At 50.9% G+C, this 24,566-nt stretch overlaps 1 protein-coding gene across 1 annotated transcript; it reads right to left on the minus strand.

Annotated features, from left to right (window-relative positions):
• Positions 1-18,392: 18,392 nt before the first annotated feature.
• On the minus strand, positions 18,393-23,709 carry LOC133238676 (mucin-3A-like). Its single transcript, XM_061402044.1, has 9 exons — positions 22,669-23,709; positions 22,506-22,564; positions 21,747-21,895; positions 21,297-21,362; positions 20,776-20,938; positions 20,414-20,590; positions 20,245-20,327; positions 19,911-19,963; positions 18,393-19,743 (listed from the first exon to the last, which is right to left on the minus strand). The coding sequence occupies exons 1-9, from the start codon at positions 22,759-22,761 to the stop codon at positions 19,702-19,704; spliced, it is 885 nt and encodes a 294-aa protein (XP_061258028.1). The 5' UTR covers positions 22,762-23,709; the 3' UTR covers positions 18,393-19,701.
• Positions 23,710-24,566: the final 857 nt, after the last annotated feature.

The raw sequence follows: 24,566 nt of genomic DNA on the forward strand, positions 1-24,566 counted from the left end.
AGGTGGTGTGGGAACTCTCAGAAGACACTGTGGATTCTGACGGAACTGATGTGGTGGCGGAGCTCCCAGGCCCTGCGGTTGGGGACTGCTCAGTAGAGACTGTGGATTCAGACTTTCCTGATGTAGTGTGCGAGCTCTCAGAAGAGACTGTGGATTCAGATTTATCAAATGTGGATGTGGAGCTCAGTAGCACTGTGGTTTGGGAACCCTCAGAAGACCCTGTAGATTCTGAGAGAACTGATGTGGTGGTGGAGCTTCCAGGCACTGCTGTGGGAGAAGCCTCAGAAGAGACTGTGGGTTCAGACTGACCAGATGTGCTGATAAAACTCCCAGGGACTGTCGTGGGAGAACCCTCAGAAGATACGGTGGATTCAGACTGACCAGATGTGGTGGGGGAACTCTCAGAAGACACTGTGGATTCTGACAGAACTGATGAGGTGGTGAAGCTCCCAGGGACTGTGGTGGGGGAACCCTCAGAAGAGACTGTAGATTCAGACAGACCAGAGGTGGTGGGGAACTCCAGAAGACAGATTCTGACAGAACTGATATGGTGGTGGAGCTTCCAGAAATTGTGGTTGGAGAAGCCTCAGAAGAGACTGTGGATTCAGACTGATGTGTTGAGCCTCAGAAGAGACTGTGGATTCAGACTGATCAGATGTGTGCGGACTCACTAGATGTGGTGAGGGAACTCTCAGGAGACACTGTGGATTCTGACAGAACTGATGAGGTGGGGAAGCTCCCAGGGACTGTGGTGGGGGAACCCTCAGAAGAGACTGTAGATTCAGACAGAACTGATATGGTGGTGGAGCTTCCAGAAATTGTGGTTGGAGAAGCCTCAGAAGAGACTGTGGATTCAGACTGACCAGATGTGGTGGGGGAACTCTCAGAAGACACTGTGGATTCTGACAGAACTGATGAGGTGGTGAAGCTCCCAGGGACTGTGGTGGGGGAACCCTCAGAAGAGACTGTAGATTCAGACAGAACTGATATGGTGGTGGAGCTTCCAGAAATTGTGGTTGGAGAAGCCTCAGAAGAGACTGTGGATTCAGACTGATTAGATGTGGTGAGGGAACTCTCAGGAGACACTGTGGATTCTGACAGAACTGATGAGGTGGTGAAGCTCCCAGGGACTGTGGTGGGGGAACCCTCAGAAGAGACTGTAGATTCAGACAGAACTGATATGGTGGTGGAGCTTCCAGAAATTGTGGTTGGAGAAGCCTCAGAAGAGACTGTGGATTCAGACTGACCAGATGTGGTGGGGGAACTCTCAGGAGACACTGTGGATTCTGACAGAACTGATGAGGTGGTGAAGCTCCCAGGGACTGTGGTGGGGGAACCCTCAGAAGAGACTGTAGATTCAGACAGAACTGATATGGTGGTGGAGCTTCCAGAAATTGTGGTTGGAGAAGCCTCAGAAGAGACTGTGGATTCAGACTGATTAGATGTGGTGAGGGAACTCTCAGGAGACATTGTGGATTCTGACAGGACTGATGAGGTGGTGAAGCTCCCAGGGACTGTGGTGGGGGAACCCTCAGAAGAGACTGTAGATTCAGACAGAACTGATATGGTGGTGGAGCTTCCAGAAATTGTGGTTGGAGAAGCCTCAGAAGAGACTGTGGATTCAGACTGACCAGATGTGGTGGGGGAACTCTCAGAAGACACTGTGGGTTCTGACAGAACTGATGAGGTGGTGAAGCTCCCAGGGACTGTGGTGGGGGAACCCTCAGAAGAGACTGTAGATTCAGACAGAACTGATATGGTGGTGGAGCTTCCAGAAATTGTGGTTGGAGAAGCCTCAGAAGAGACTGTGGATTCAGACTGACCAGATGTGGTGGGGGAACTCTCAGAAGACACTGTGGATTCTGACAGAACTGATGAGGTGGTGAAGCTCCCAGGGACTGTGGTGGGGGAACCCTCAGAAGAGACTGTAGATTCAGACAGAACTGATATGGTGGTGGAGCTTCCAGAAATTGTGGTTGGAGAAGCCTCAGAAGAGACTGTGGATTCAGACTGATTAGATGTGGTGAGGGAACTCTCAGGAGACACTGTGGATTCTGACAGAACTGATGAGGTGGTGAAGCTCCCAGGGACTGTGGTGGGGGAACCCTCAGAAGAGACTGTGGATTCAGACTGACCAGATGTGGTGGGGAGCTCTCAGAAACTGTGGATTCTGACAGAACTGATGAGGTGGTGAAGCTCCCAGGGACTGTGGTGGGGGAACCCTCAGAAGAGACTGTAGATTCAGACAGAACTGATATGGTGGTGGAGCTTCCAGAAACTGTGGTGGGAGAAACCTCAGAAGTGACTGTGGGTTCAGACTGACCAGATGTGGTGGTAAAAGTCACAGGGACTGTGGTGGGAGAAGCCTCAGAAGAGACTGTGGATTCAGACTGACCAGATGTGGTGGGGGAACTCTCAGGAGACACTGTGGATTCTGACAGAACTGATGTGGTGGTGAAGCTCCCAGGGATTGTGGTGGGGGAACCCTCAGAAGAGACTGTGTATTCAGACTGACCAGAGGTGGTGTGGGAACTCTCAGAAGACACTGTGGATTCTGACGGAACTGATGTGGTGGCGGAGCTCCCAGGCCCTGCGGTTGGGGACTGCTCAGTAGAGACTGTGGATTCAGACTTTCCTGATGTAGTGTGCGAGCTCTCAGAAGAGACTGTGGATTCAGATTTATCAAATGTGGATGTGGAGCTCAGTAGCACTGTGGTTTGGGAACCCTCAGAAGACCCTGTAGATTCTGAGAGAACTGATGTGGTGGTGGAGCTTCCAGGCACTGCTGTGGGAGAAGCCTCAGAAGAGACTGTGGGTTCAGACTGACCAGATGTGCTGATAAAACTCCCAGGGACTGTCGTGGGAGAACCCTCAGAAGATACGGTGGATTCAGACTGACCAGATGTGGTGGGGGAACTCTCAGAAGACACTGTGGATTCTGACAGAACTGATGAGGTGGTGAAGCTCCCAGGGACTGTGGTGGGGGAACCCTCAGAAGAGACTGTAGATTCAGACAGAACTGATATGGTGGTGGAGCTTCCAGAAATTGTGGTTGGAGAAGCCTCAGAAGAGACTGTGGATTCAGACTGATTAGATGTGGTGAGGGAACTCTCAGGAGACACTGTGGATTCTGACAGAACTGATGAGGTGGGGAAGCTCCCAGGGACTGTGGTGGGGGAACCCTCAGAAGAGACTGTAGATTCAGACAGAACTGATATGGTGGTGGAGCTTCCAGAAATTGTGGTTGGAGAAGCCTCAGAAGAGACTGTGGATTCAGACTGACCAGATGTGGTGGGGGAACTCTCAGAAGACACTGTGGATTCTGACAGAACTGATGAGGTGGTGAAGCTCCCAGGGACTGTGGTGGGGGAACCCTCAGAAGAGACTGTAGATTCAGACAGAACTGATATGGTGGTGGAGCTTCCAGAAATTGTGGTTGGAGAAGCCTCAGAAGAGACTGTGGATTCAGACTGACCAGATGTGGTGGGGGAACTCTCAGAAGACACTGTGGATTCTGACAGAACTGATGAGGTGGTGAAGCTCCCAGGGACTGTGGTGGGGGAACCCTCAGAAGAGACTGTAGATTCAGACAGAACTGATATGGTGGTGGAGCTTCCAGAAATTGTGGTTGGAGAAGCCTCAGAAGAGACTGTGGATTCAGACTGATTAGATGTGGTGAGGGAACTCTCAGGAGACATTGTGGATTCTGACAGGACTGATGAGGTGGTGAAGCTCCCAGGGACTGTGGTGGGGGAACCCTCAGAAGAGACTGTAGATTCAGACAGAACTGATATGGTGGTGGAGCTTCCAGAAATTGTGGTTGGAGAAGCCTCAGAAGAGACTGTGGATTCAGACTGACCAGATGTGGTGGGGGAACTCTCAGAAGACACTGTGGATTCTGACAGAACTGATGAGGTGGTGAAGCTCCCAGGGACTGTGGTGGGGGAACCCTCAGAAGAGACTGTAGATTCAGACAGAACTGATATGGTGGTGGAGCTTCCAGAAATTGTGGTTGGAGAAGCCTCAGAAGAGACTGTGGATTCAGACTGACCAGATGTGGTGGGGGAACTCTCAGAAGACACTGTGGATTCTGACAGAACTGATGAGGTGGTGAAGCTCCCAGGGACTGTGGTGGGGGAACCCTCAGAAGAGACTGTAGATTCAGACAGAACTGATATGGTGGTGGAGCTTCCAGAAATTGTGGTTGGAGAAGCCTCAGAAGAGACTGTGGATTCAGACTGATTAGATGTGGTGAGGGAACTCTCAGGAGACACTGTGGATTCTGACAGAACTGATGAGGTGGTGAAGCTCCCAGGGACTGTGGTGGGGGAACCCTCAGAAGAGACTGTAGATTCAGACAGAACTGATATGGTGGTGGAGCTTCCAGAAATTGTGGTTGGAGAAGCCTCAGAAGAGACTGTGGATTCAGACTGACCAGATGTGGTGGGGGAACTCTCAGAAGACACTGTGGATTCTGACAGAACTGATGAGGTGGTGAAGCTCCCAGGGACTGTGGTGGGGGAACCCTCAGAAGAGACTGTAGATTCAGACAGAACTGATATGGTGGTGGAGCTTCCAGAAATTGTGGTTGGAGAAGCCTCAGAAGAGACTGTGGGTTCAGACTGACCAGATGTGGTGGGGGAACTCTCATGAGACACTGTGGATTCTGACAGGACTGATGAGGTGGTGAAGCTCCCAGGGACTGTGGTGGGGGAACCCTCAGAAGAGACTGTAGATTCAGACAGAACTGATATGGTGGTGGAGCTTCCAGAAATTGTGGTTGGAGAAGCCTCAGAAGAGACTGTGGATTCAGACTGACCAGATGTGGTGGGGGAACTCTCAGAAGACACTGTGGATTCTGACAGAACTGATGAGGTGGTGAAGCTCCCAGGGACTGTGGTGGGGGAACCCTCAGAAGAGACTGTAGATTCAGACAGAACTGATATGGTGATGGAGCTTCCAGAAACTGTGGTTGGAGAAGCCTCTGAATAGACTGTGGGTTCAGACTGACCAGATGTGGTGGTGGAGCTCAGTAGGACTGTTTGGGAACCCTCAGAAGACGCTGTGGATTCTGACAGACCTGATGTGGTGGTGGAGCTTCCAGTGACTCTTGTGAGGGAACTCTCAGAAGAGACTGTGGATTCAGACTGACCAGATGTGGTGTGTGAACCCCCAGAAGAGACTATGGATTCAGACTGACCAGATGAGGTGATGGAACTCCCATGGATTGTGGTGTGGGAATCCTCAGAAGAGAGTGTGGGTTCAGACTGACCAGAAGTACTGGGTGAACTTTCAAGGACTGTGGTGAGTGAACCATCAGAAGAGACTGTGGATTTAAGCTGACCAGATGTGATATGGGAACTTTCAAAAGAGGTTGTGGATTCAGATTGATCAAATGTTGTGGTATAGCTCAGGTGGACTGTTGTTTTGGCACCCTCAGAAGACACTGTGGATTTAGACTGACCAGGTGTGGTGGTGGAACTCCATAGTACAGTGGTGAGAGAACTTGCGGAAGAGACTGAAGATTCAAATGTACTGGAAGTCGTGGGGGAGTTTCCAGGGACTGTGCTGGTAGCATAAATATTTGTGTAATCTGTTATTGTCCCTGAAATAAAAGAAATTGTAGTTTGTCAGGATTTGAAAGGGATGCAGTTTTTTTCATCTTTGATGTATTCAATTTCAAAGGACTATTATTTTGAACAAATATGAAATGTGTGTAAAGAGTGTCTTTATTGAATGTTGTCACTGTTTGTCTAGAGTCTTGAGTGCTGCTTGATTCACCAGGACCAGAATATACTGAAGCTTTTATATTATCAGTGGTATTTAAGGAGGCAGATGGAACTGAAAGATTTGATAATTCTTAGATTCTTTTAGGAAAAATGAATTGCCTTCTAGTCAATAGGGTGATGGTCCATCACTCTAGACGTGTAGGTGTCACCAGGACTTGTGGGGGCATTTTTGGTTGAGATGTTTGTAGAGAACATCATGAGTTGGGAAAACTCAGAGATGACACTACTATGGTCTATGATTTTGTTATTGCATTTAGTGGCAGTCTGTCCCAGGCTGCCTGGGACATGGCTGGTCAGTCTGTTACCCTGAAGCATGGCTTTCCTTTCCAAGGGTTTAGGAAGTGCCAGGGCATCTGTAGATTTGGACAATTTACCAATGGTAATCTAGAAATTTGGTCGCTTCTGTTAAATATAGAAAATTTATAGAGCAAGATATTAATATCTCTAGCTAATATTCTGGGAGCTGATTGTGATTTATGACTTGAATTGTTAGTTATGGCTGTGGTTGTGGATTTTGACAAATCTGCATGTTTGTACATATATATACACACACACATATATATACACATGTGCATGCTCAATGACTTCAGCCATGTTTGACCCTATGTGACCCTATGTACTATGGCCTGCCAGGCTCCTCTGTCCTAGGGATTTTCCCAGCAAGAATACTGAAGCGGGTTGCCATGTCCTCCTCCTGATCCAGGGATGGAAACTGCATCTCCTGCAACTCCTGCACTGCAGCAGATTCTTTACTGCTGAGCCACTAGGGAAGCCTATATATATATACTCACACATACATACATACACACACACACACATATATACGTATATACCATTTTTCTCAATCCATAGTGTCATCTGCAAACACTTGAACTGAGAATGCCTCCACTTCAAGTATATACGTCTACTTTTGCCCAATATTGCCTGTGCATTCCTCCCTGGGCACCCTGGGACATGTGCGTCTCCTTGGGTACCTGGCATAAATTCTAGCGGATAGTTGTACTCACACAAATGCCCCCTGCACATTCCTTTTGCCCCTCACATTTTGTGATCTGCAGGCCACATGATCCCCTCCATCCTCTGGCCAGTACTTAGTCAGACAAGTCTCTCTTCCCATCCTTTACATCTAAGGTTCCTCCTCTACCCCAATACTTCCTACTGACCCCGAAGGAATAGGAGAGCTGTTACCCTGGACAATTCATCGCCTGTCCTCTCTCTCCAGATACACTTACACAGGGACTAGCCACTCTACTGGAATGCTGCCACCTCTACCTGGCTGTCCTGTGTTCATCACAACTGCCCAGGTAAGCTCTTCCTCCCCCAGCTGGTCCCACAGCCCACTCAAAGAGTTGCAACTCTCCAATAATGGGAGCTGGGCTTGCACCCTGGGGCTGGAGGGCTTCTTTTGTGTTCCCTGGGCCACTTAGAACATGTGGCTGCATGTGTGGAACTCTATTTTCCTATGAAAGGTGGAACTATAACCCCTGGCTCCTCTTCACTGTGCCTGTAAGGTGAATAAGATCAAATATGGAAAGGATCTTTGAGACAGTTACACCATATATCTAGGTATTATTAGGAATTCCACAGGATAGTGTACAGGAAACTTCCTAGAGAGGTCAGGGAATGTGGCCTATCGTCCCTCCTATCAGTCCCCCACTCCTCTGCAGATACCCTGGGGCTGCATGTTTCTCATCTCCCAGGAAGGTGGTCTTTGGCCCCTGGCAGAGGGGACAGTGGAAGCCGTCAGGGCAGCAGGACCCTCTACCATCCCAGATGCTCCCATTTTCAGAGGGTCCTTAAAAAGGCAGACAGTCTCAGGGCGAGACCAGGAGCTGGACCAGGACTGGAGGCCATGAGAGTGGACCATTAGTGAAGACATGTCATTCACACCAATGGTTCTGGATCATTGGCTTTGCAGAGCTTCCATCAGAACTTTAGGGGAAAAGTGATATCAAATCATTGATTAAGGTAGTTCAAATCAAAGGTGCCATAATGCCTATGATTTGTAGGATTCTAAATGCATGATACTAGATGCTTGGGGCTGGTGCACTGAGACGACCCAGAGGGATGGTACAGGGAGGGAGGAGGGAGGGGGTTTCAGGATGGGGAACCTGTATACCGGTGGTGGATTCATGTTGATGTATGGCAAAACCAATACAATATTGTAAAGTAATTAACCTCCAATTAAAATAAATAAATGTATATTTTTTTAAAAAAGGAAAAAAATTAATGTAAAAATCTTGACAAGATTACTTGGTTCTTTTTAAGTCAGTAGATATGTTTGTTTTGTCCAGTTCTCTTGCACAGAGCTGACTCATTAGAAAAGATCCCGATGCTGGGAAAGAGTGAAGGCAGGAGGAGAAGGGGATGACAGAGGATGAGATGGTCGGATGGCATCACCAACTCAATAGACATGAGTTTGAGTAAGCTCTGGGAGATAGTGAAAGACAGGGAAGCCTGGTGTGCTTCAGTCCATCGGGTCGCAAAGAGTTGGACACGACTGAGCAGTTGAACAACAACTTGCCTACCAAGTGAAAGAGAAGGTGCTAAGCTGGGAGGCTGCGAAGGGTGGAGGTGGAGGCATCCTTGAGGCTTGGGTATAGGAAGGATCAGAAAGAGAGAGTACACATTGAGGGCTTTAGTCAACCCAAAACAAACTGTAACACGGCTCAGAGTAAACCCAGGCTGGTGGACAAATGGGCCCCCACCCCTCAAGGACGCTCCTGGCCCTCCCCCGACCAGTGCAATTCTAGAGCATCAAGGCCCATTTAAGGGACACGGGGTGTGGGGAGGGGGAGGAGGAGGGAGGGAACTGTCCCTCTGCCTTTCTCGGAAGGCTTCAAAATGAAAGTAAAAGCCAAGCTCTCTTTTTGCTTCCTTCTTTAAAAAGAAAGGGTTTTGTGGACTTAGGTATTATAAGTTTTAACGGGCTTTTAAAGTTATAAAAGTTGACTATTTTTGTTGTCACATGTCAAGAATGAGAAAGCATATAAAGGCAATTTATGATCCCTAACTGAAGCATAAGAATGAGTAGAGGTGGAGAGAGGTGACATTTACTGGCTGCCTATCAAATTCCTGAGTAGTCGTATCACACTGTAATTCAATGACCGTGTATGTAATTGCCTTTGCTCCTTACTGATAACAGAGGAAATATTTCTGCCATATTCAGCTGGACCCAGAGCAGATGCTCCATGAGGAGGTCTTGGATAAAGGAGTGAATGAACACTGAAAATTCTGTCTGATACTTTTTGTAAGTTATTTAGTGTCATCTCAGGAGGAAGACGTGACTATTCCTGTTTCACAACTGAATTGAGGTTCTAAGGGTTAAATATCTTCCAAGTTCACCCAACTGGTAAGATAGAATTCAAGCACAATCTGAAGGTAGCTTTTACTTTCAGCATAAGGAAGGGGTTTGCAAAGAGGAGAAGAACAAGGAAAGGTTTCAAGTTTAGGGAACAGCATGTGTGGAGGCTCAGAGTACATGTTTGGATTGAAGCTGGATGTTGAGAGACCAGAGGAGGCAGAGAGAAGGTTGTCAAGGTGAGTGTGAAGCCAGCTCTGGACTTGACTCAGCAATAGTGAAGAGTGTCCAGAAAAGGCCATGGTCACAACTGTGTGTTAGGAGCAGAACCTGGAGAGAAGGGATGGTGAGGGCAGGGGACGATTGATGAGCCCACGGCAGCACCTTCACTGGGGGCCCCAGTGAAGGCCAGGACACACGCTGGCACAGTCTCTGAACAGGCTTTCTTTTATCTTCACTCCTGAATCCGCACCGTTTACTCCAGTTTCCTGCCACTCACGTGTCTACTACAGCTGCGACCAGCTTGAGCACCCCAATCCCTGTCCATTTCACAGTTTCCCTTGCTCCTGGAATCTCTCATCTCCTTCAGATTCCAAGACACCACTGCCTCCTAATCACCCTTTTTCTCCTCCCTTGTTCTTTCCTGTTCAGTATCTAAGTGAGCAGAGTAGAAAAGAGTCTGATGCTGGGAACGATTGAAGTCAAAAGGAGAAGGGAGCAGCAGAGGATGAGATGGTTAGATAGCATCACTGACTAAGCGGACGTGAATTTGAGTAAACTCCAGGAAATAGTGAAGGACAGAGGAGCCTTGGGTGCTGCAGTCCACGGTGTCGCAAAGTGTTGGATGGGACTGAACAACAACAGCAACATCTAAGTGAAACCCTCAAGATAAAGGCTCCGCCGTATCCCTCATCTTCCCAGCAGCAATCCCCTCTGTGCGCAAGGCTTTAACTCATTTCTGGGAGGGACAAGGAAAAGCCACCATAGGGAACTTCTCTGGTAGTCCAATGGCTAAGATTCCCTGCTTCCAATGCAGGGGTCCCAGGTTCAATCCTTGGTCAGGGAACTAGATCCCACATGCCACAACTAAAGATCCCAAGTGCTGCAACTGAGACCCAGCCCAGCCAAATAAAATAAATACATAAATATAAATATTTTTTAAAAGGGAAGTAGGCCCCCTAGACAGCGCTGCCCTGGTGAAGTGGTTCAGAACCCTCCCAGCCCAAAATTCTGGTGGCCACAACATCTCCAAAGGATGTGGCAGAGAACTTGAGCAAAGTCTTCCCAGAGTCAACCTCCAGGGTCAGGGGTGTTCCACTAGGAAGCTGAGCCAAGGAAAAACACAGAAGTTCTCCAAAGGAACAATTTACATGGCCAATAAGCCTACAAGAAGAAAATGGTCAACTTCACTAGAAAGCAAAGATTTTCAAAACAAAGCAAGATACTATTTATCTTTACTTATCACATGGCATCCCCTCTGTGATGTTAAGTGATGTAGCTGGTATTGGTTGGGGAATAAGATGCTAACGGACGTTTACTGAGTATCTTATTTCTAAAAGATAATTTGAAAATGTACCTTAGGGATCATGGGCTGACTCATACCATTTCAATGATTCCTCTTCTAGTTACTAACCCTGAAGAAAAGGAGCCTGACGCAGATTTTTGTTAAAAAAAATTTCTTTACAGCAATGTTTATTACATCATTATCTATTATAATGAAAACTTGGGGAAAGCCTGTCTAAGAATAGAAGAATAGGAGACTGGTTAGATGGCTAGGGTATTCCATACAATTGAATATTGATCAGTCATTAAAATAGAAACTGCCCATAGAATAAATCTAAATAGTTATTTGGAAAAAAACTAAAATGTTAACAATGTTTATCTGAGTGGCAGGCTTAAGGGAGATTTTCCTCCTTTGGTCTGTCTATATTTTCTGAATGTTGTACCATAAATAGGCATTCCTGATATAACATTTAAACACAGTAACTGCTACTGCTGCTAAGTCGCTTCAGTCGTGTCTGACTCTATGCGACCCCATAGACGACAGCCCACCAGGCTCCCCTGCCCCTGGGATTCTCCAGGCAAGAACACTGGAGTGGGTTTCCATTTCCTCCTCCAATGCATGAAAGTGAAAAGTGAAAGTGAAGTCACTCAGTCATGTCTGACTCAGGGACCCCATGGACTGCAGCCTACCAGGCTCTTCCGTCCATGGGATTTTCCAGGCAAGAGTACTGGAGTGGGGTGCCATTGCCTTCTCCTAAACACAGTAAAGGTATATGCTATAAAAATAAAACCTTAGGTGCACCCCACATCTTGGAGAACCCAGGCAAAATCACTAATAATTCCCAAGCTGGGATTCCCCACACTCTTGTGGTCAAAATGCTTAACAAAAATGATTTTGATGTCATTTTTGTGTTGCTAGAAAATGTCATTTTAGTGTTACACTAGCCATCTAAGACATCAGGTCTCCTATCAAACAAGTAAAATTTGTTTGATAAAATTTCTTGCCCTGTGTGCAGTTCTTATTGCCTCTTTCTTTAAAACATAATCATTTTAGGGACTTCTCTGGTGGTCCAGTGGTTAGGAATTCATCTTCCAATGCAGGGGGCTCAGGTTCAATGCCTGGTTGCAAACTAAGACTCCCACATGCCGCGGGGCAACTAAGCCCATATGCCACGAAGAAGATCCAGTTCAGCCAAAAAAATAATAATAAACTAAATTATTTTTTAAAAGATAATCATTTGAGTTAGGCAGCTGGTTTGCCAGGCAAGTTTTTCACTCTGTGACATTCTTGAGGAAGAGCCCTCAAAAGCACCTTGGGACAAGTCTGAAGACCACCACCTTGATATAAGATGGCCCCCTCCTACTATAATATCTTCAAAACACATTTCTGCTTATGGTGACTCAATGAGGCCCATAGGAACAGTCCTGAAGGGTGGAGTGTGGAGTGAGGGGCACACCTGTCAGGGCAAGTGCTAACCAGGTCTGGGATCTCATATAGTTAACCTCTCTGAGCTTCCATTTCCTCCAGAAAATGGAGGTGACTGATGCCTGCCTTCACCACTCTGCTCATTCTAGAATATTCTCCAAGAGAAGCAGTGCGGTGACCACTAGGCTGTGTCACTCAGCCCTGGGTGTACTTTCAGCCCTGCCACTCACAACCTCAGTGATTTGGGCCCATTTCCTTTTCTGTAAAGTCATTCCCACCTGGCAGAGTCACCACAGAGGTGACACTGGGTAGGGGCCACCTTGGCTCTGTCCCTGCCCCCCCACCCTGCACACACCTGTGGGGAATGAATGGGCTTCCTGATTTTCTAGCATCAGCAGCCAGTGCCACCTGCCCCTGCCCACTGCCTCCTTGAACAGACAGCAGTTGTTCTGATTGCTGCAGAAGCATGGTATAGAGTGTTGAATTGTGTTTTGCCAATGCAGGAAATGTGGGTTCAATCCCTGGGTTGGGAAGATCCCCTGGAGAAGGAAATGGCAATCCACTCCAATATTCTTGCCTGGGAAATCCCATGGACAGAGGAGCCTGGTGGGCTGCAGTCCACTGGGTCACAAAGAGTTGGACACAACTTAGCCACTAAACAACAACAATAAAAGATATGTCCAAGTCCTAACACTTGTATGCTTGAGTGTGGCCTTATTTGGAAATATAGTCGTTATAGATATAATTAAGTGAAGAATCTCAAAATCAGATCCTTCTAGATTTAGGTTGGCCCTTAAATCCAATGACTGGCATCCTTACAAGAGAAAGGTAAGGGGCATTTGACACAAATTCAGGGGAGAAGGCCATGAGAAGACAGGCAGAGACTAGAGTGATGCCACACAGCCAAGGAACGCCACGAAGCACCGGAATCCAGAGGAGGCAATGAGAACCTTTGGAGGGATCGGACCCTGGTGGTATCTCGTTTCAGACTTCTGGCCTCCATCACTATGAGAGAATACACTTCTGTTGTTTGAAACCACCAAGTTTATGGTAATTTGTTACAGCAGCCCCAAGAAACACACACACACAGACACCCCTACTTAGAGCAAGTGGTAAAGAAAGTGGGCTATGGAGCCTGACTCTGTGGGTTCCCATCCCGACTCCTCCACCTGATGGATGGAAACCTTCAATTACTTAGTTCATGTCTCCATGCCTCAGTCTCCCCATGTATAAAATGGAAATCAGTAACAGTACTTCTTTCCAGGGTTGCTGGGAAATTTAAATAACAGATATCATTTAAACACTGTTTAGCACATAGTAGGCCCTCAATGAACACCAGCAATTTTGAGCATTAGGGTCATACTCAGGCTACGGGGTGGAGAAGAAAATGGCATCCCATTCCAGTATTCTTGCCTGGAAAATCCTATGGACAGAGGAGCCTGGCAGGCTACAGTTTGTGGGGTTGCGAAGAGTCAGACAGGACTAAGCAGCTGAGCACAGGCTACAAGGAGTTGTGGTTTTTCGAACTGTTAGACCCAGAAGATTCAGTTGTCAATATTCCAGTTACGTCCATAGCTATGTATGGCTTTGTCAGTTCTGAAATTGTCTAAAGTGTTTGAATATCTATTACTGTTGTTGTCGTTTAGTCATTAAGTTGTGTCCAACTCTTTTCGGCCACTCTCCAGGCCGAGCCTCACCACCAGCCTTAGGTTGTGGTTCTTTCTGCCCAATTCTCGTGTTTCCGTCTAATAAACAAGACTATAAACTGGCTTATTCATCCTGTCTGGTTCAGAGCACCTGCCTGGGCAGAGCCAAGCCTCCTGTGTTTGCAGAATGAGTAAGTTTATTACTCCGCATAAAACGTCACTTCTTTTTAATTACTCTAAATTTACATCACCTACATTCCAAAGGTTACCCCTTTGGCTATTGTGAACAGATCCATTCTGGCCTTCACCACAGTTTTATACATCGAACGTTTCCACTTCCACTTTGGCCTTTCTAGGTTCCAGAACTCCCCGGACCACTTGGGGCCCCCGCGGCAGCCCTTCCAAGAGAGACACTCAGTTCCTGTTCCCCGCTGCCATTCCGAGCAGCTCCCTTCCCCCACCCTTCCTAAGAACACTTTGGAACTTCGAGTCCGCAGGACAGGACAGACTCCAGTCCTCATCGTAGGATCTTTGTGGCCCCTGCAGCAATGGAGAATGGAGAATCTAGACCGTGTCCCTGTCTTTGTCCTCCTTCCTGAGCCCAGACCTCTAGGAAAGCTCCATCTAGAAATTCCATGCTCACCCAAGCTCAACAGGCCTGCCTGGACCCCATTGTCAACCACCAAAAAGAGTCTCTTGCTTCTTGAGTCACGCAGGCTCTAGAACCATCTATCTTGGTGCCTCCACAGCCCAGCCTTGAGAGGAAACACCTTTCCATTTCTAGGGGAATTGGGTTCCCAGATGGACCCTCAAGGCCTCCTGCCAGTGCTAGGGGAAGCACACTCACAGAAACCACCCACCCTGGCCATACACCATAGTAAGTATTTGCATGTTATTTCATGACAGGAGGTCCTGGTAAGGAACTTGGAACTAACAAGCCACCACCAGCCAGAAGAATTAGAGAAAGGTCAAAAGGAGACACCACAGGTCCAATCATCTCTCAGAATCCTTCTCTCTGGCATCCATCTTGGCTGAGCCACTTGGAAGGACCCTGAGTCAGAATGGTTGGCCAAAGACAGCCTGGAAACTAATCCCATCACCAAAAAACCCAAGCCAGGGAGCCATGTGGCAGAGCAGTCCTCCTGGGTTCCCTTACCCTACTGCTCTGCACCCGGATGCCCCTTCCCAATGAAGTCTCTCGCTTTGTCAGATCGTATGTCTCCTCAAGCAATTCAATTCTGAGTGATAAACAGGAGCCCACTCTCAGGCCCTGGAAGGGGTCTCCCTTCCTGCAAAACCAGGTTGGTTCTCAATGTATCTGTCTTACCAGGGTGACCCACCCCTGCTCTGTCCTTGGACATTCTCTGGTGTCTCCACCTGGTTTTAATGCTCCTGTTGCCTGAAGATGCTCTCGCACAAGCACGCTTTCCCCACTGGGCACGTGCCCCTCACCTTCAGGGCATTCCTACACCTTGACTCCCCTGCACAGCCCTGCAGTGTTTTTCTACTTTCTCTGGCTGCCATTCCTTGTCCCTACTGTTCACTTGTCCAAGACCTCATCAGTCTTCATGGTGGGAACTGGGGAACCCAGAGGAGGGAGCAGATGAGAAACAAAGAAAACCACAGATGCCACCCCTGGTGTCTGCTCTGATGTCTGAACCCCTCCCCGAGAACCCAGAATACATGCAGGGGGTGGAGGTATTGCAGAGGGCTGAGGGCCTCCAGTGTGGGCTCAAGGGCAGCACAAACCTAGAGTCAGATGAGTGAGGTCATGGTGATCGTCATATGATTACTGGTCACACTGTTCCCAGGTAAGTCACTCGCCTTCTCTGACCCTTGCTTTCCTATCTGCCTTCCTTTCCTTTCACAATCTTCCTAATAAAAGTCATACAGACTGCATGCTGTGAAATGTCTTTGTAAATAGCAGATCCTTCTTTGAGTCGGGGGCAGTGAGTCGTGGGGTGTCCTCAGACCTGGAGTCCCTTGGAATGGCCCTACTTGCCTGACCTCTTCACGCCTGACAGCTGTCTGCACTTATCAGAGATAGACACTTTATGACTCCTTAGTGTGCTAATGGATCCAACATGATGTTTTTCCTTACAGTTATGAGCATCTTGCCAACAGGGATCTTTGCTTGTGTGGGTGGGATCTCTAAGGCATGGCAGGAGGCACAGAGGCAACACACTTGCTGACTTCTGGATCCTTCCTCATCGTCATTGCCCTCAGCTTCTGCCTGGGGAGCTGGGACGGGCGGACCCCTCCTAAGGCTGACCCCCGCCATAGCTTCCTTAGAGCTAATATGTCTGTTATTAACGTATTTTCATAATGTCCCTAAATCCACAAAGTTTACACCCCTAGTCCTGCCTCCTCTCCCCTCAGGTTCTCCCAGCCAGAGCCACTACCTCCAACATGTCCTGGTAGAGGAGAAGCAAGTGCATCGAGGCATGGTGGACTGAGGTCGCCTCTAAGGACCTAAGTTCCCATGTGGGCTATCTCACAGCTGCCCTTGAAGACCTCCAGAGACTCCCCCACCTGCAGCCCCCACCCTCAACCCACCATGACCCCTCACCACATACCCTGCAGGCCCTTCAGCTCAAGCGATGCCACTTTCCACTGGCTGGCACCTTGGGCGCACTCCCCCAGTGCCCCTCACAGGAGGACCCACTTTGCCCACCACTCCCCCCAGGGGTGCTTCCCTGTTGCTAGGGAATCAGAAAGTCTGAACCCATGGGAATCAGCTTATAATCAGTCTCTTCCCAGACAAATGGCCGTGACAAGGTTTTTTTGTTTATCTGTTTGCTTTCTGGCTGCCTTGTGCGGCTTTCTGGATCTTGCTTCTCCACTTAGGGACTGAATTGTGCCCCCGGCAATGGAAGCCCAGAGTCTTAACCACTGGACTACCAGGGCAGTCCCTCCATGACAAGGTATAACAAGGACCTCAGGGCCTGCCTCCCCCTCAAGCCCTTCTCTAACTAGAGGGGCTACCCCTGGCCCCCTGAGGCTCTCCCCAGGCCAGGAGGGAAGCTACTGGACACCCTGTGGGCTCCTGCCCTCCCGGCCAGGGCCAGCAGCCTGTGCAGTGTCTCCATGAAGTTTGGAAAGAGCTGACCCGACACTTGGGCCGATGCAACCCCCAGGATGAAGGCAGACAGAGACCACTGTCCAGATGAAGAAAAAGCCCCCTGGGGGAGGGTGGATTCCAGCAAACCATCAGCAACATAGCACAGCCCAGGCCCCTCCCTCCACACCTGTGGGTCCCCAGGGTGACCCCTTTAGCTCCCAAAGACAGGATGAGGTCATGGCCGGGGTGTCCATCCCTTGAGCAGCCCCCTCCCCTGAAAAGAGAGGGAGGGAAGAAAGAAGGGAGGTTAGCCCCCTGAAGCCCTGCCTGAGGCCAGCACACACCAGGACCACTGGGAACCTGGGCCAGGTCTCACTCACCTGATGATACGAATGTGGCAGTGGTCGTGGATGAGGCAGTGATGGGTACCCAGAGCCAGAAAACCATCGGCAGGATCCAGGTCACCAGCATCTCCCTGAGCATGAGGCCCTGGCTGTAGGGTCTGCCCACATCAGGAGAGACTAAGAAATGAGTGCTTCCCAGGGAGGGCTCAGCTATATAAAGCACCCTGGAGACCTTTGCTTTGGGAAGGACAGTGTCTGGCCCAGGGTGGAGATGAGTGTGATACATGCTGACCACGGGGAGGTGGTCAAAGGGCAGCTGGGCCACCCTCCTCCTCTCTAAGAGACCAGAACCAGCCTCCGCAGGGTCTCTAGACAACGGAAGCCAGAGTCACGGGTGGGGCAGGGCAGGAGGGAGGGACAGGCAGTCAGAGGTGTCAGAGTACAAGAGGCAGGGGCCAACAAATGCCAGGAAGATGGTGACTGTGGAGGGAGGGGTACCAGAGCCCTGGCAGGAGCTGCAGGACAGGCCAGGCAGAGGGAAGAACCCTCCACCTTTGCCCCCGAGAAGCTTCCCTTCTGGTCTTCTTTCCCCGTCATCCACCCAATGCTGGCCCCTTCCGCAGAAGGGCAGTGGCTTCTTCCCCGAGGCCACCTCTGACCACTAGTGCCTCTCCTGGGTAGGGCTGCCTCTCACACCTGAGGCTTTATGGTCCTGGTCTCCACCCTCACAGTGGCCACTGCCAGTACCCTCTTCTGTCCTGAACAAAAGTCCCAGGGGCTTTCTGACAGCCCCACCCAAGGAAGCAGGTTGTGCCAGCCCTGACCCACCTCAGCTCTGGTCTGACGGGCCTGGCTGCCCAAAATAGTGGGAATGAGAGGGCCCCAGGTATGGCAGGCTCTGGCAGGAGTGTGTCTGCTACCGAGGCTTCTAGTCTCAAGGTCTTTGGGGATGCTTGGCTTTACCCATCAGAGCCAAAGGCGGCTCTGACCATTGTGGCCAGTGGCAGCAGTCATCACTCTGGTGGGTGACCCCACCGGAGTCACCCACCACCCAAAGCCAGCTCTGAGCTCTTAACATTAAGGGGCACAGATGACAAACTCCACAGGCTCCCGCCCCCTGCTCCCACCCACTCCCTGAAAGGACCCATGGGTCCTCCAGTCTTTACATTCCCTTTGAAGTCATGGCCCTTGAGAGCTGGCCAAAGACCCCTTCCTTCCTCATGGGAAAAGCCAGCACTCCCAGGCGCCCCCCACAGCATCTCTTCCAATGCACTTGCTCCTCAACCGATGGGAGCACGAGGAAAAAAAAGGCACAGAGCAGGTTTTCTGTTTTGTTTTGTTTTGTTTACAACAAATATTACATTATGTACAGCTGGTTGAACTGGAGACTTGCAGACTTCCTATCCCCAGGTGAGGTCTTCCTGCAAAGGAGGCTGGGCTCCTGGCTTCACAGGTTACAGCAGAGATGGGGGTGAGCCAGGGAAAGGAAGGGTGAGGGGAGGTAGGGGAGGGGTAGGAAGTGGGGGGCACTAAGGGAGAGGAGGGAGAGTTAGGAGAATGGGGAGGGGGTGCTGAGGGAGCTTTCCCACCTTAGGTCCCCTCTTCCCTTCATCTTCAGGGGCCTGGGAACCTACCTGCCACTCCCCACCCACTGGGATCCAGGGCCCTTAGGGGTGACAGGAAGGATGGGGACTCAGAATGGGGGACCTGGCCTAGGGAGCCCAAGTTGGGGGTCCTAAGATGCAGAGGGCATCTGTACCTACCTAGGGAGGGGGAGTGGGGAGGAGGGAGGATTTAGGAGTGGGGCATGGAGATGTGGGGGGCAGGGGGAATTTAGGATTGAGGGTAAAAAGATGAGGAAGGGGAAACTATGGAAACAGGGAGACACAGGGTGGGACTGTGGGGGAGGAGGGACTTAAGAAGAAGTGGGTTCAGAGGGAAATGGCAACCCACTCCAGAATTCTTGCCTGGAGAATCCCAGAGACGGAGGAGCCTGGTTAGCTGCTGTCTATGGGGTCGCACAGAGTCGGGCATGACTGAAGCGACTTAGCAGCAGCAGCAGCAGGTTCAGAGGGGAGAGGGTTAAGAAGTGGTGGAGGGGCACAGCAGGGAGTTACAGAAGGACAGGGTAGGAGGCTGGGACAGGCTGCAGGCTGCTTACAGGTACGGGGGGGGGGAGGACCTGGCTGGCAGTAGGGATGCACAGGAAAAGGAGAGGCAGAGGCCTGAGCCTCGGGGAAGGACACGGGGACTGGGGATGTGAGTGAAGCCATATGAGCACGAAGGCCGACACAGGAAGGTGCATTGGGACAAAGGTTGGACCCAAGACATCTGGTTTCACTATAACCAACAGGAAGTACCAGAGGAGTGGCCACTTGCATTTTGCAGGTGACAAAACCGAAGTTCAGAGAAGTTACTGACTTGCCCAAGGTCCCACAGTGGAAGAGCGTGGATTTGAACTGGGTCTCCAGGTGGGTTTCACCTAAGTTGGGGGAAGGATGAGGGTAGGTGGAGGTCTGTTATGCCCTAGGAAACCAGGAGACTGAGCCGCACGAGCCCGCGGCCATCTCTCCAAAGGCAGTGCAGATGGTTCTCTCCGCTGTCCGGGCAGGTAGAGAGGGTAGTGTGGGCTCACAGTGAGGACGAGACCACCTCAGGTCTGTGAATATGCACCTGCCATAGAATTCACAAGACGGGCAGTGAGAACAAGGAACCATCCTGCGGGGGCCTGGCTAGGAGGTCACTGCCTCCTGTCCCAGCCAGCCCCCTGCCCTGGGAGAGGGGCATCAGGAGCTGGACCTGTGACAGCTCCTTACCATCAACCCATCCCAACCCCTCACCCTGGCATCGGTGTCCACGGTGTCCAAGGCCACAGGGAAGTTTTCTTCGTTAACTAGAGAGAGAGAAAAGAGAACAGAGGGAGGAAGAGGAAGAAGTGGGGAGTAAAGGGGAGGGAAGGAAAGTGAAGAAGGTAGGGCCTCAGGGGGCTTCCATGGCCCTGGGCCTGCCCTGCAGGGAGGGCCTGTGCAGGACCTGGGCCTTAGAGGGGGGTGCATGGAAGCAGCAAGGGCAGGAGGTAAACGCCTGTCTTGGACAAGAGAAGTCCTCTCGTCTCCCGGGAGGAAATGGTGCCCAGGGAAGCACCCCCCACCTTCGCCAGGAGTCAAGACTCACTGTCATCTTCGAAGCCTGAGTTAGAAAAAGTCCCCGCAGTGTTCTCATCCCAGGTCTCGAACCACTTCCTGTCGTCCCTGGACCTGCCAGAAGGGCGCCACGTCGTCAGGGTAGGGTAACCTGGTCCGGGACGCCTTTCTCCTTACCCATCCATCCGCAGCTCACTCACCTGCCTCGGCCTTGCCTATCCCTCCTCCGGGAGCGCACGACGAACACGCTCAGCGCCACCAGCAGCAGCAGCAGAAGCAGGGCCCCGGCTCCCGCCAGGCCCCCGACCAGCGCCTTCCAGGAGATGGCCACCTCGCAGCGCGGGCCCAAGAACCAGTGCGTGTCCGTGGAGAAGCATCTGGAGGAGGGGGTCACAGGTCAACACTACCTCACCACCTCCCGGGTCTGGTCCATCGCGCCGCTGGACCATCCTGGGCCTGGCAGGTGGGCGGGGCTCCATCCTGAGCAAGTGGGCGGGGCCTCTGGCGGGGTCGGCGGTTAGGGGTCGGGGATTGGCCTAGCTGGCTGTGGGCGGGGCCTCACCGGCAAGAAGGACCACTCTCCGGCAGAATGCATTGGCCCTGATGGCAGTCAATGGCGCCTTTCACGCCTGCTGTGCAATTGGTGACACAGCGGAGCTGGTTCTCCTCCAGGAAAGGGAAGTAGAAATCCTCAAAACCTTCGGCAGCAGCGCGGCGACAGATGGCTGGGGGGCAGGTAGGGGGTTGCAGACGTAAAGACCTCATCCACTCTACTCTGGGGCCTGGCTATGGTAATTCTGAAAATCGGTAGAGGACTGCATTTCCGTGGGTGGCGTGTCAGCGGGTAGACCGTGGGATTAGATGAGTGCAGGGTAGGCTCGTCACCCTCTCCTCACCTTCCCTGTTGATCCTTCCCCACGCGGAAGCTACCAACAAGGACCTGAGAGGCAGCCCTGCCAGGTCGGTACCACTTGCGTCCCCAAAAGGTCTCCCCTCCTCCTTGGGAATTCCAACGGACAGATGTCCCTTGTGGGAGGGGTCCCGGCCACCTGGGGCCACTCAGCCCTTTGCCCCACCTCTCACCTTCAGGTGACAGCTCCGTCCTGGTGTTGTTGTTCACCTTGATGGAGTCAGGCTTAAAACACAGGACTGGGGGGCCACAGGCACAGGTGGAATCGGGGGAGGCACAGGAAGGGACAGAGAGCGCTCTGTCAGTATGGGGGAGGTTTGGATGGGCCATGAAGGAAGGCTCCTTGGGCCTCCCTCATGTCCCCTGATTAGCCAGGGGTCCTCAGCCACCCGGGAGACCTTGAGCAACTCTCTCTTCCGTAGCTCCTAGGTTCTGACAACCCTTCCTTAGGCTCACCCTTGACCCGGTTTTCTGTGGACCTGTCTCTCTTCTCCTATCCTGCCTGAGGTACCACAGGGCTGACACCTGCCCCCCGAAGGCCCCTGTGTGAGTTGGAGCAGGCTGGGATGGTGGCTGTGACCCTGACCCCTCCCTCCAGCCCCAGGCCCCCAGCCTCTGTTCACCTTGGTCATTCTGGCAGCTGTTCCCATCCTGGCTGACATTCTGGAGCTCCTCCTTCAAGGCCACCTTCACCTTCTCATACTCCTCCTCCAGCTGGGGGCTGAAGGGTAACTCCAGCAGGACTAGATATTCCACCATGATGCTGCCATTCCTGGGGGCAGGGGTGGGGTGCAGAGAGCCTTAAAAGGGGCCCAGGCCCAAGCCACCATACAACTGTAGAAGGGCATTTCCAGACCAGCCACAGCTATGCGGGTTGTTGGCAGGAAGGGGCAGAGGCAATGAGATGGGATTCCAGACTGATTATGTCCAGAAGGGGCTGCTAGCCTGTGTAGGCGGGACAAGGAATGATTGACATTCTCTTTGTGTTCCCTCAAGCCATAATCAAACCAGGCCCTTCTGGGCTCTCTGCCTCCCTCTTGCTGACCCATCCACTAGACCAGTTGCCAACCAGAGAGACCAGCTATGGTCCAGACACCAGGCACAAAGCCTCAGGCACCACCCCCCTGTAGATCCCAATCATTCTGCATCCAGCATGCTTCAAGGAGAGGGGAGACATCCCTCCTACAGAGGAATGAATCCTGAAAGTGATCCCCAAACACCCTCCATGGAGTAGTTTTCTTGCCTCCTCCGTCCATCCCTCTCTTTATGACATTGAATGATTCCAAAAGCAAGGGATGGCTTCTTTGGCCCTTCTTTGTGCTCCCCACCCACCACCACACACACTTGACACTTGCCTCCACAGCCCCAGAAAGGGGTCCTACCTCAGAGAAAGGATCTGCACCTCCTTGAACCCCTGCACATTTTGGTAAATCTTCTTTATCTGAAATGCCAAGGATCCCATCTGAACCTCCAACCAGAGGGCACCCCAGGGCCCAAGCTACACTCCAAGGGCATACCCCTGAATTTTGCCCCCTTCCTCCTCACCTGATCCTGGAAGGCTTTCGTGAAATCCTTGTAGACCTGAGAACTGTTGTCATTGAGGTCCGGGGAGAACTCCTGGTTGACAGACACCTCCATGCCCACTTCGGCGTCCACTTTGTCTGCACAACATGCCTTGCTCTGGTCATTTCACGATCCCTTCCTGTCTAACATCACTACCAGCACCCTAACCCAGAAGCTGCTCCCATGGTCCCTCTCCATGTTCCCTGAGGACTGACTGAATAGCAAGAGAGAGAGAGGTAGGAATTCTGGAAGGTATTGTTCCAAGATGTGAGAAACACTGGAAGTGGGGGTGTCCAGCAGTCAGTTCTGTAGTCTCTCAGCTCTCTCAGTGTGAAGCAGAATAACAAAGGATTATGTCTAATCCCCAAACCTGGGAATATGTTACGTTACATGACAGGGAGCAATCAAAGTGGCAGATAGAACTAAGGGTACTAATCTGCTGATTTAATATTGGAAAATTAACAAGGAATATCCGGTGGGCCTAGTATAATCATAAAGTCCATAGAGAGAGGAGGGAGGCAGAAAAGTCAGAATCACTCAAAGAATGATATAAGTATGGAAATAAGGAACAGACATGCAATGCTGCTGGCATCAAAGGGAGCCAGGGAGCCTTGTGACAAAGAAGATGGGCAGCTCTCAAGTCTGGGAAAGGGCAAAGGAATGGATTCTCCCCTAGGGCCACCAGAAAGAACCAGTCCTAGGCAACACCTTAATTTTGGCCCTTCAAGACTCATATTGGGCTTCTAATCAACAGAATTGCAAAATAATAAATTTGTATTGTTCATCTGCTAAGTTTGTGGTAATTTGCTACAGGAGAAATTAGAACCTAATACAACTCCAAGCAACACAAACTGGGAGGAGATGTCAGAAAAGAGAGTGACCCCAGCGACCTCCTGGAGGTAAGAGTGGAGAGTAGTCATGGTCTGGGGTTGAGGAGAGCACGAGGGAGAAAGCAGAAGAGATTTGGCAAAATGATTGGGCCCATTTGAGGTGGTGGCACCTCCTGAGAGAAAGTGCAGAGACCAACTCACCCATATTTATCTCTTCCACAGCGAACTCGCATTTGGGGCCATGGAAAGTGCTAGGGCAGGAGCAGCCGCCCTGTGTCCAGGTGCCACCATGTTTACAAGTGCCTGGGTAGCAAGTGAAAAGGGGAAGTTCAGGCCAGGACTCTCCTTGGTCATGGGAATTTAGCAGGAGACGGAGAAGAGGCAACAAGGAAGCAGGTGATCCAAACCTGGGGTGGTGGTCTCCCTGGACTGTGTGGTCGTCTGGGTTGTGGTTGAAGTTGTCCTGGATGATGTAACGGTGGAGAGAGTCTTGGTGGTGCCCTCTGGTGTCCTTGAAGTACTGCTGCTGGGTGGGCTGGGAGTTGTCAACTCGCTTGTAGTCACCATGGAAGATGAAGAGCTGCTATTTGGTTCCGTGGTCAGTGGGAGGCTAGTGAAGCCCGTTACACGTGGGGTAGTTACAAAGTTGGTACTGATCCAGGTCCCAGTGGTGGATCTTTGTGTGCTCGGGAAAACCGTGCTAGTGGGAGTGATCCCAGTGCTGATAGAACTAGAAGCAGCAGTCTGGTTGGTGGGGTGAGTTTCCAGAATGGAAGTAGAAGTGTCCGGTTTTACAGGGAACAGAGTTGTCATGGTTGTGGAACTGGGAGAGGTGGCCATCTCAGTAGTAGAGGTAAAAACAGACAACGGGACGGTGGGTGTAGAGGTAACTTCAGCATTTGAACCCACTTCGATACATGGTGTAGTGGGAGAAGCAGACACTATTGTAACTGATATGGATTCTGGACACGGGGTGGTGGAAGACAGAGTCAGCATGGTGGTCGTTCGGGTAGGAGAGGTTATTAGGGAAGTCATGGTGGGGGAAGTTCT

Source organism: Bos javanicus, chromosome 25, assembly GCF_032452875.1.
Source record: "Bos javanicus breed banteng chromosome 25, ARS-OSU_banteng_1.0, whole genome shotgun sequence".
In the NCBI taxonomy this organism is placed as follows: Eukaryota; Metazoa; Chordata; class Mammalia; order Artiodactyla; family Bovidae; genus Bos; species Bos javanicus.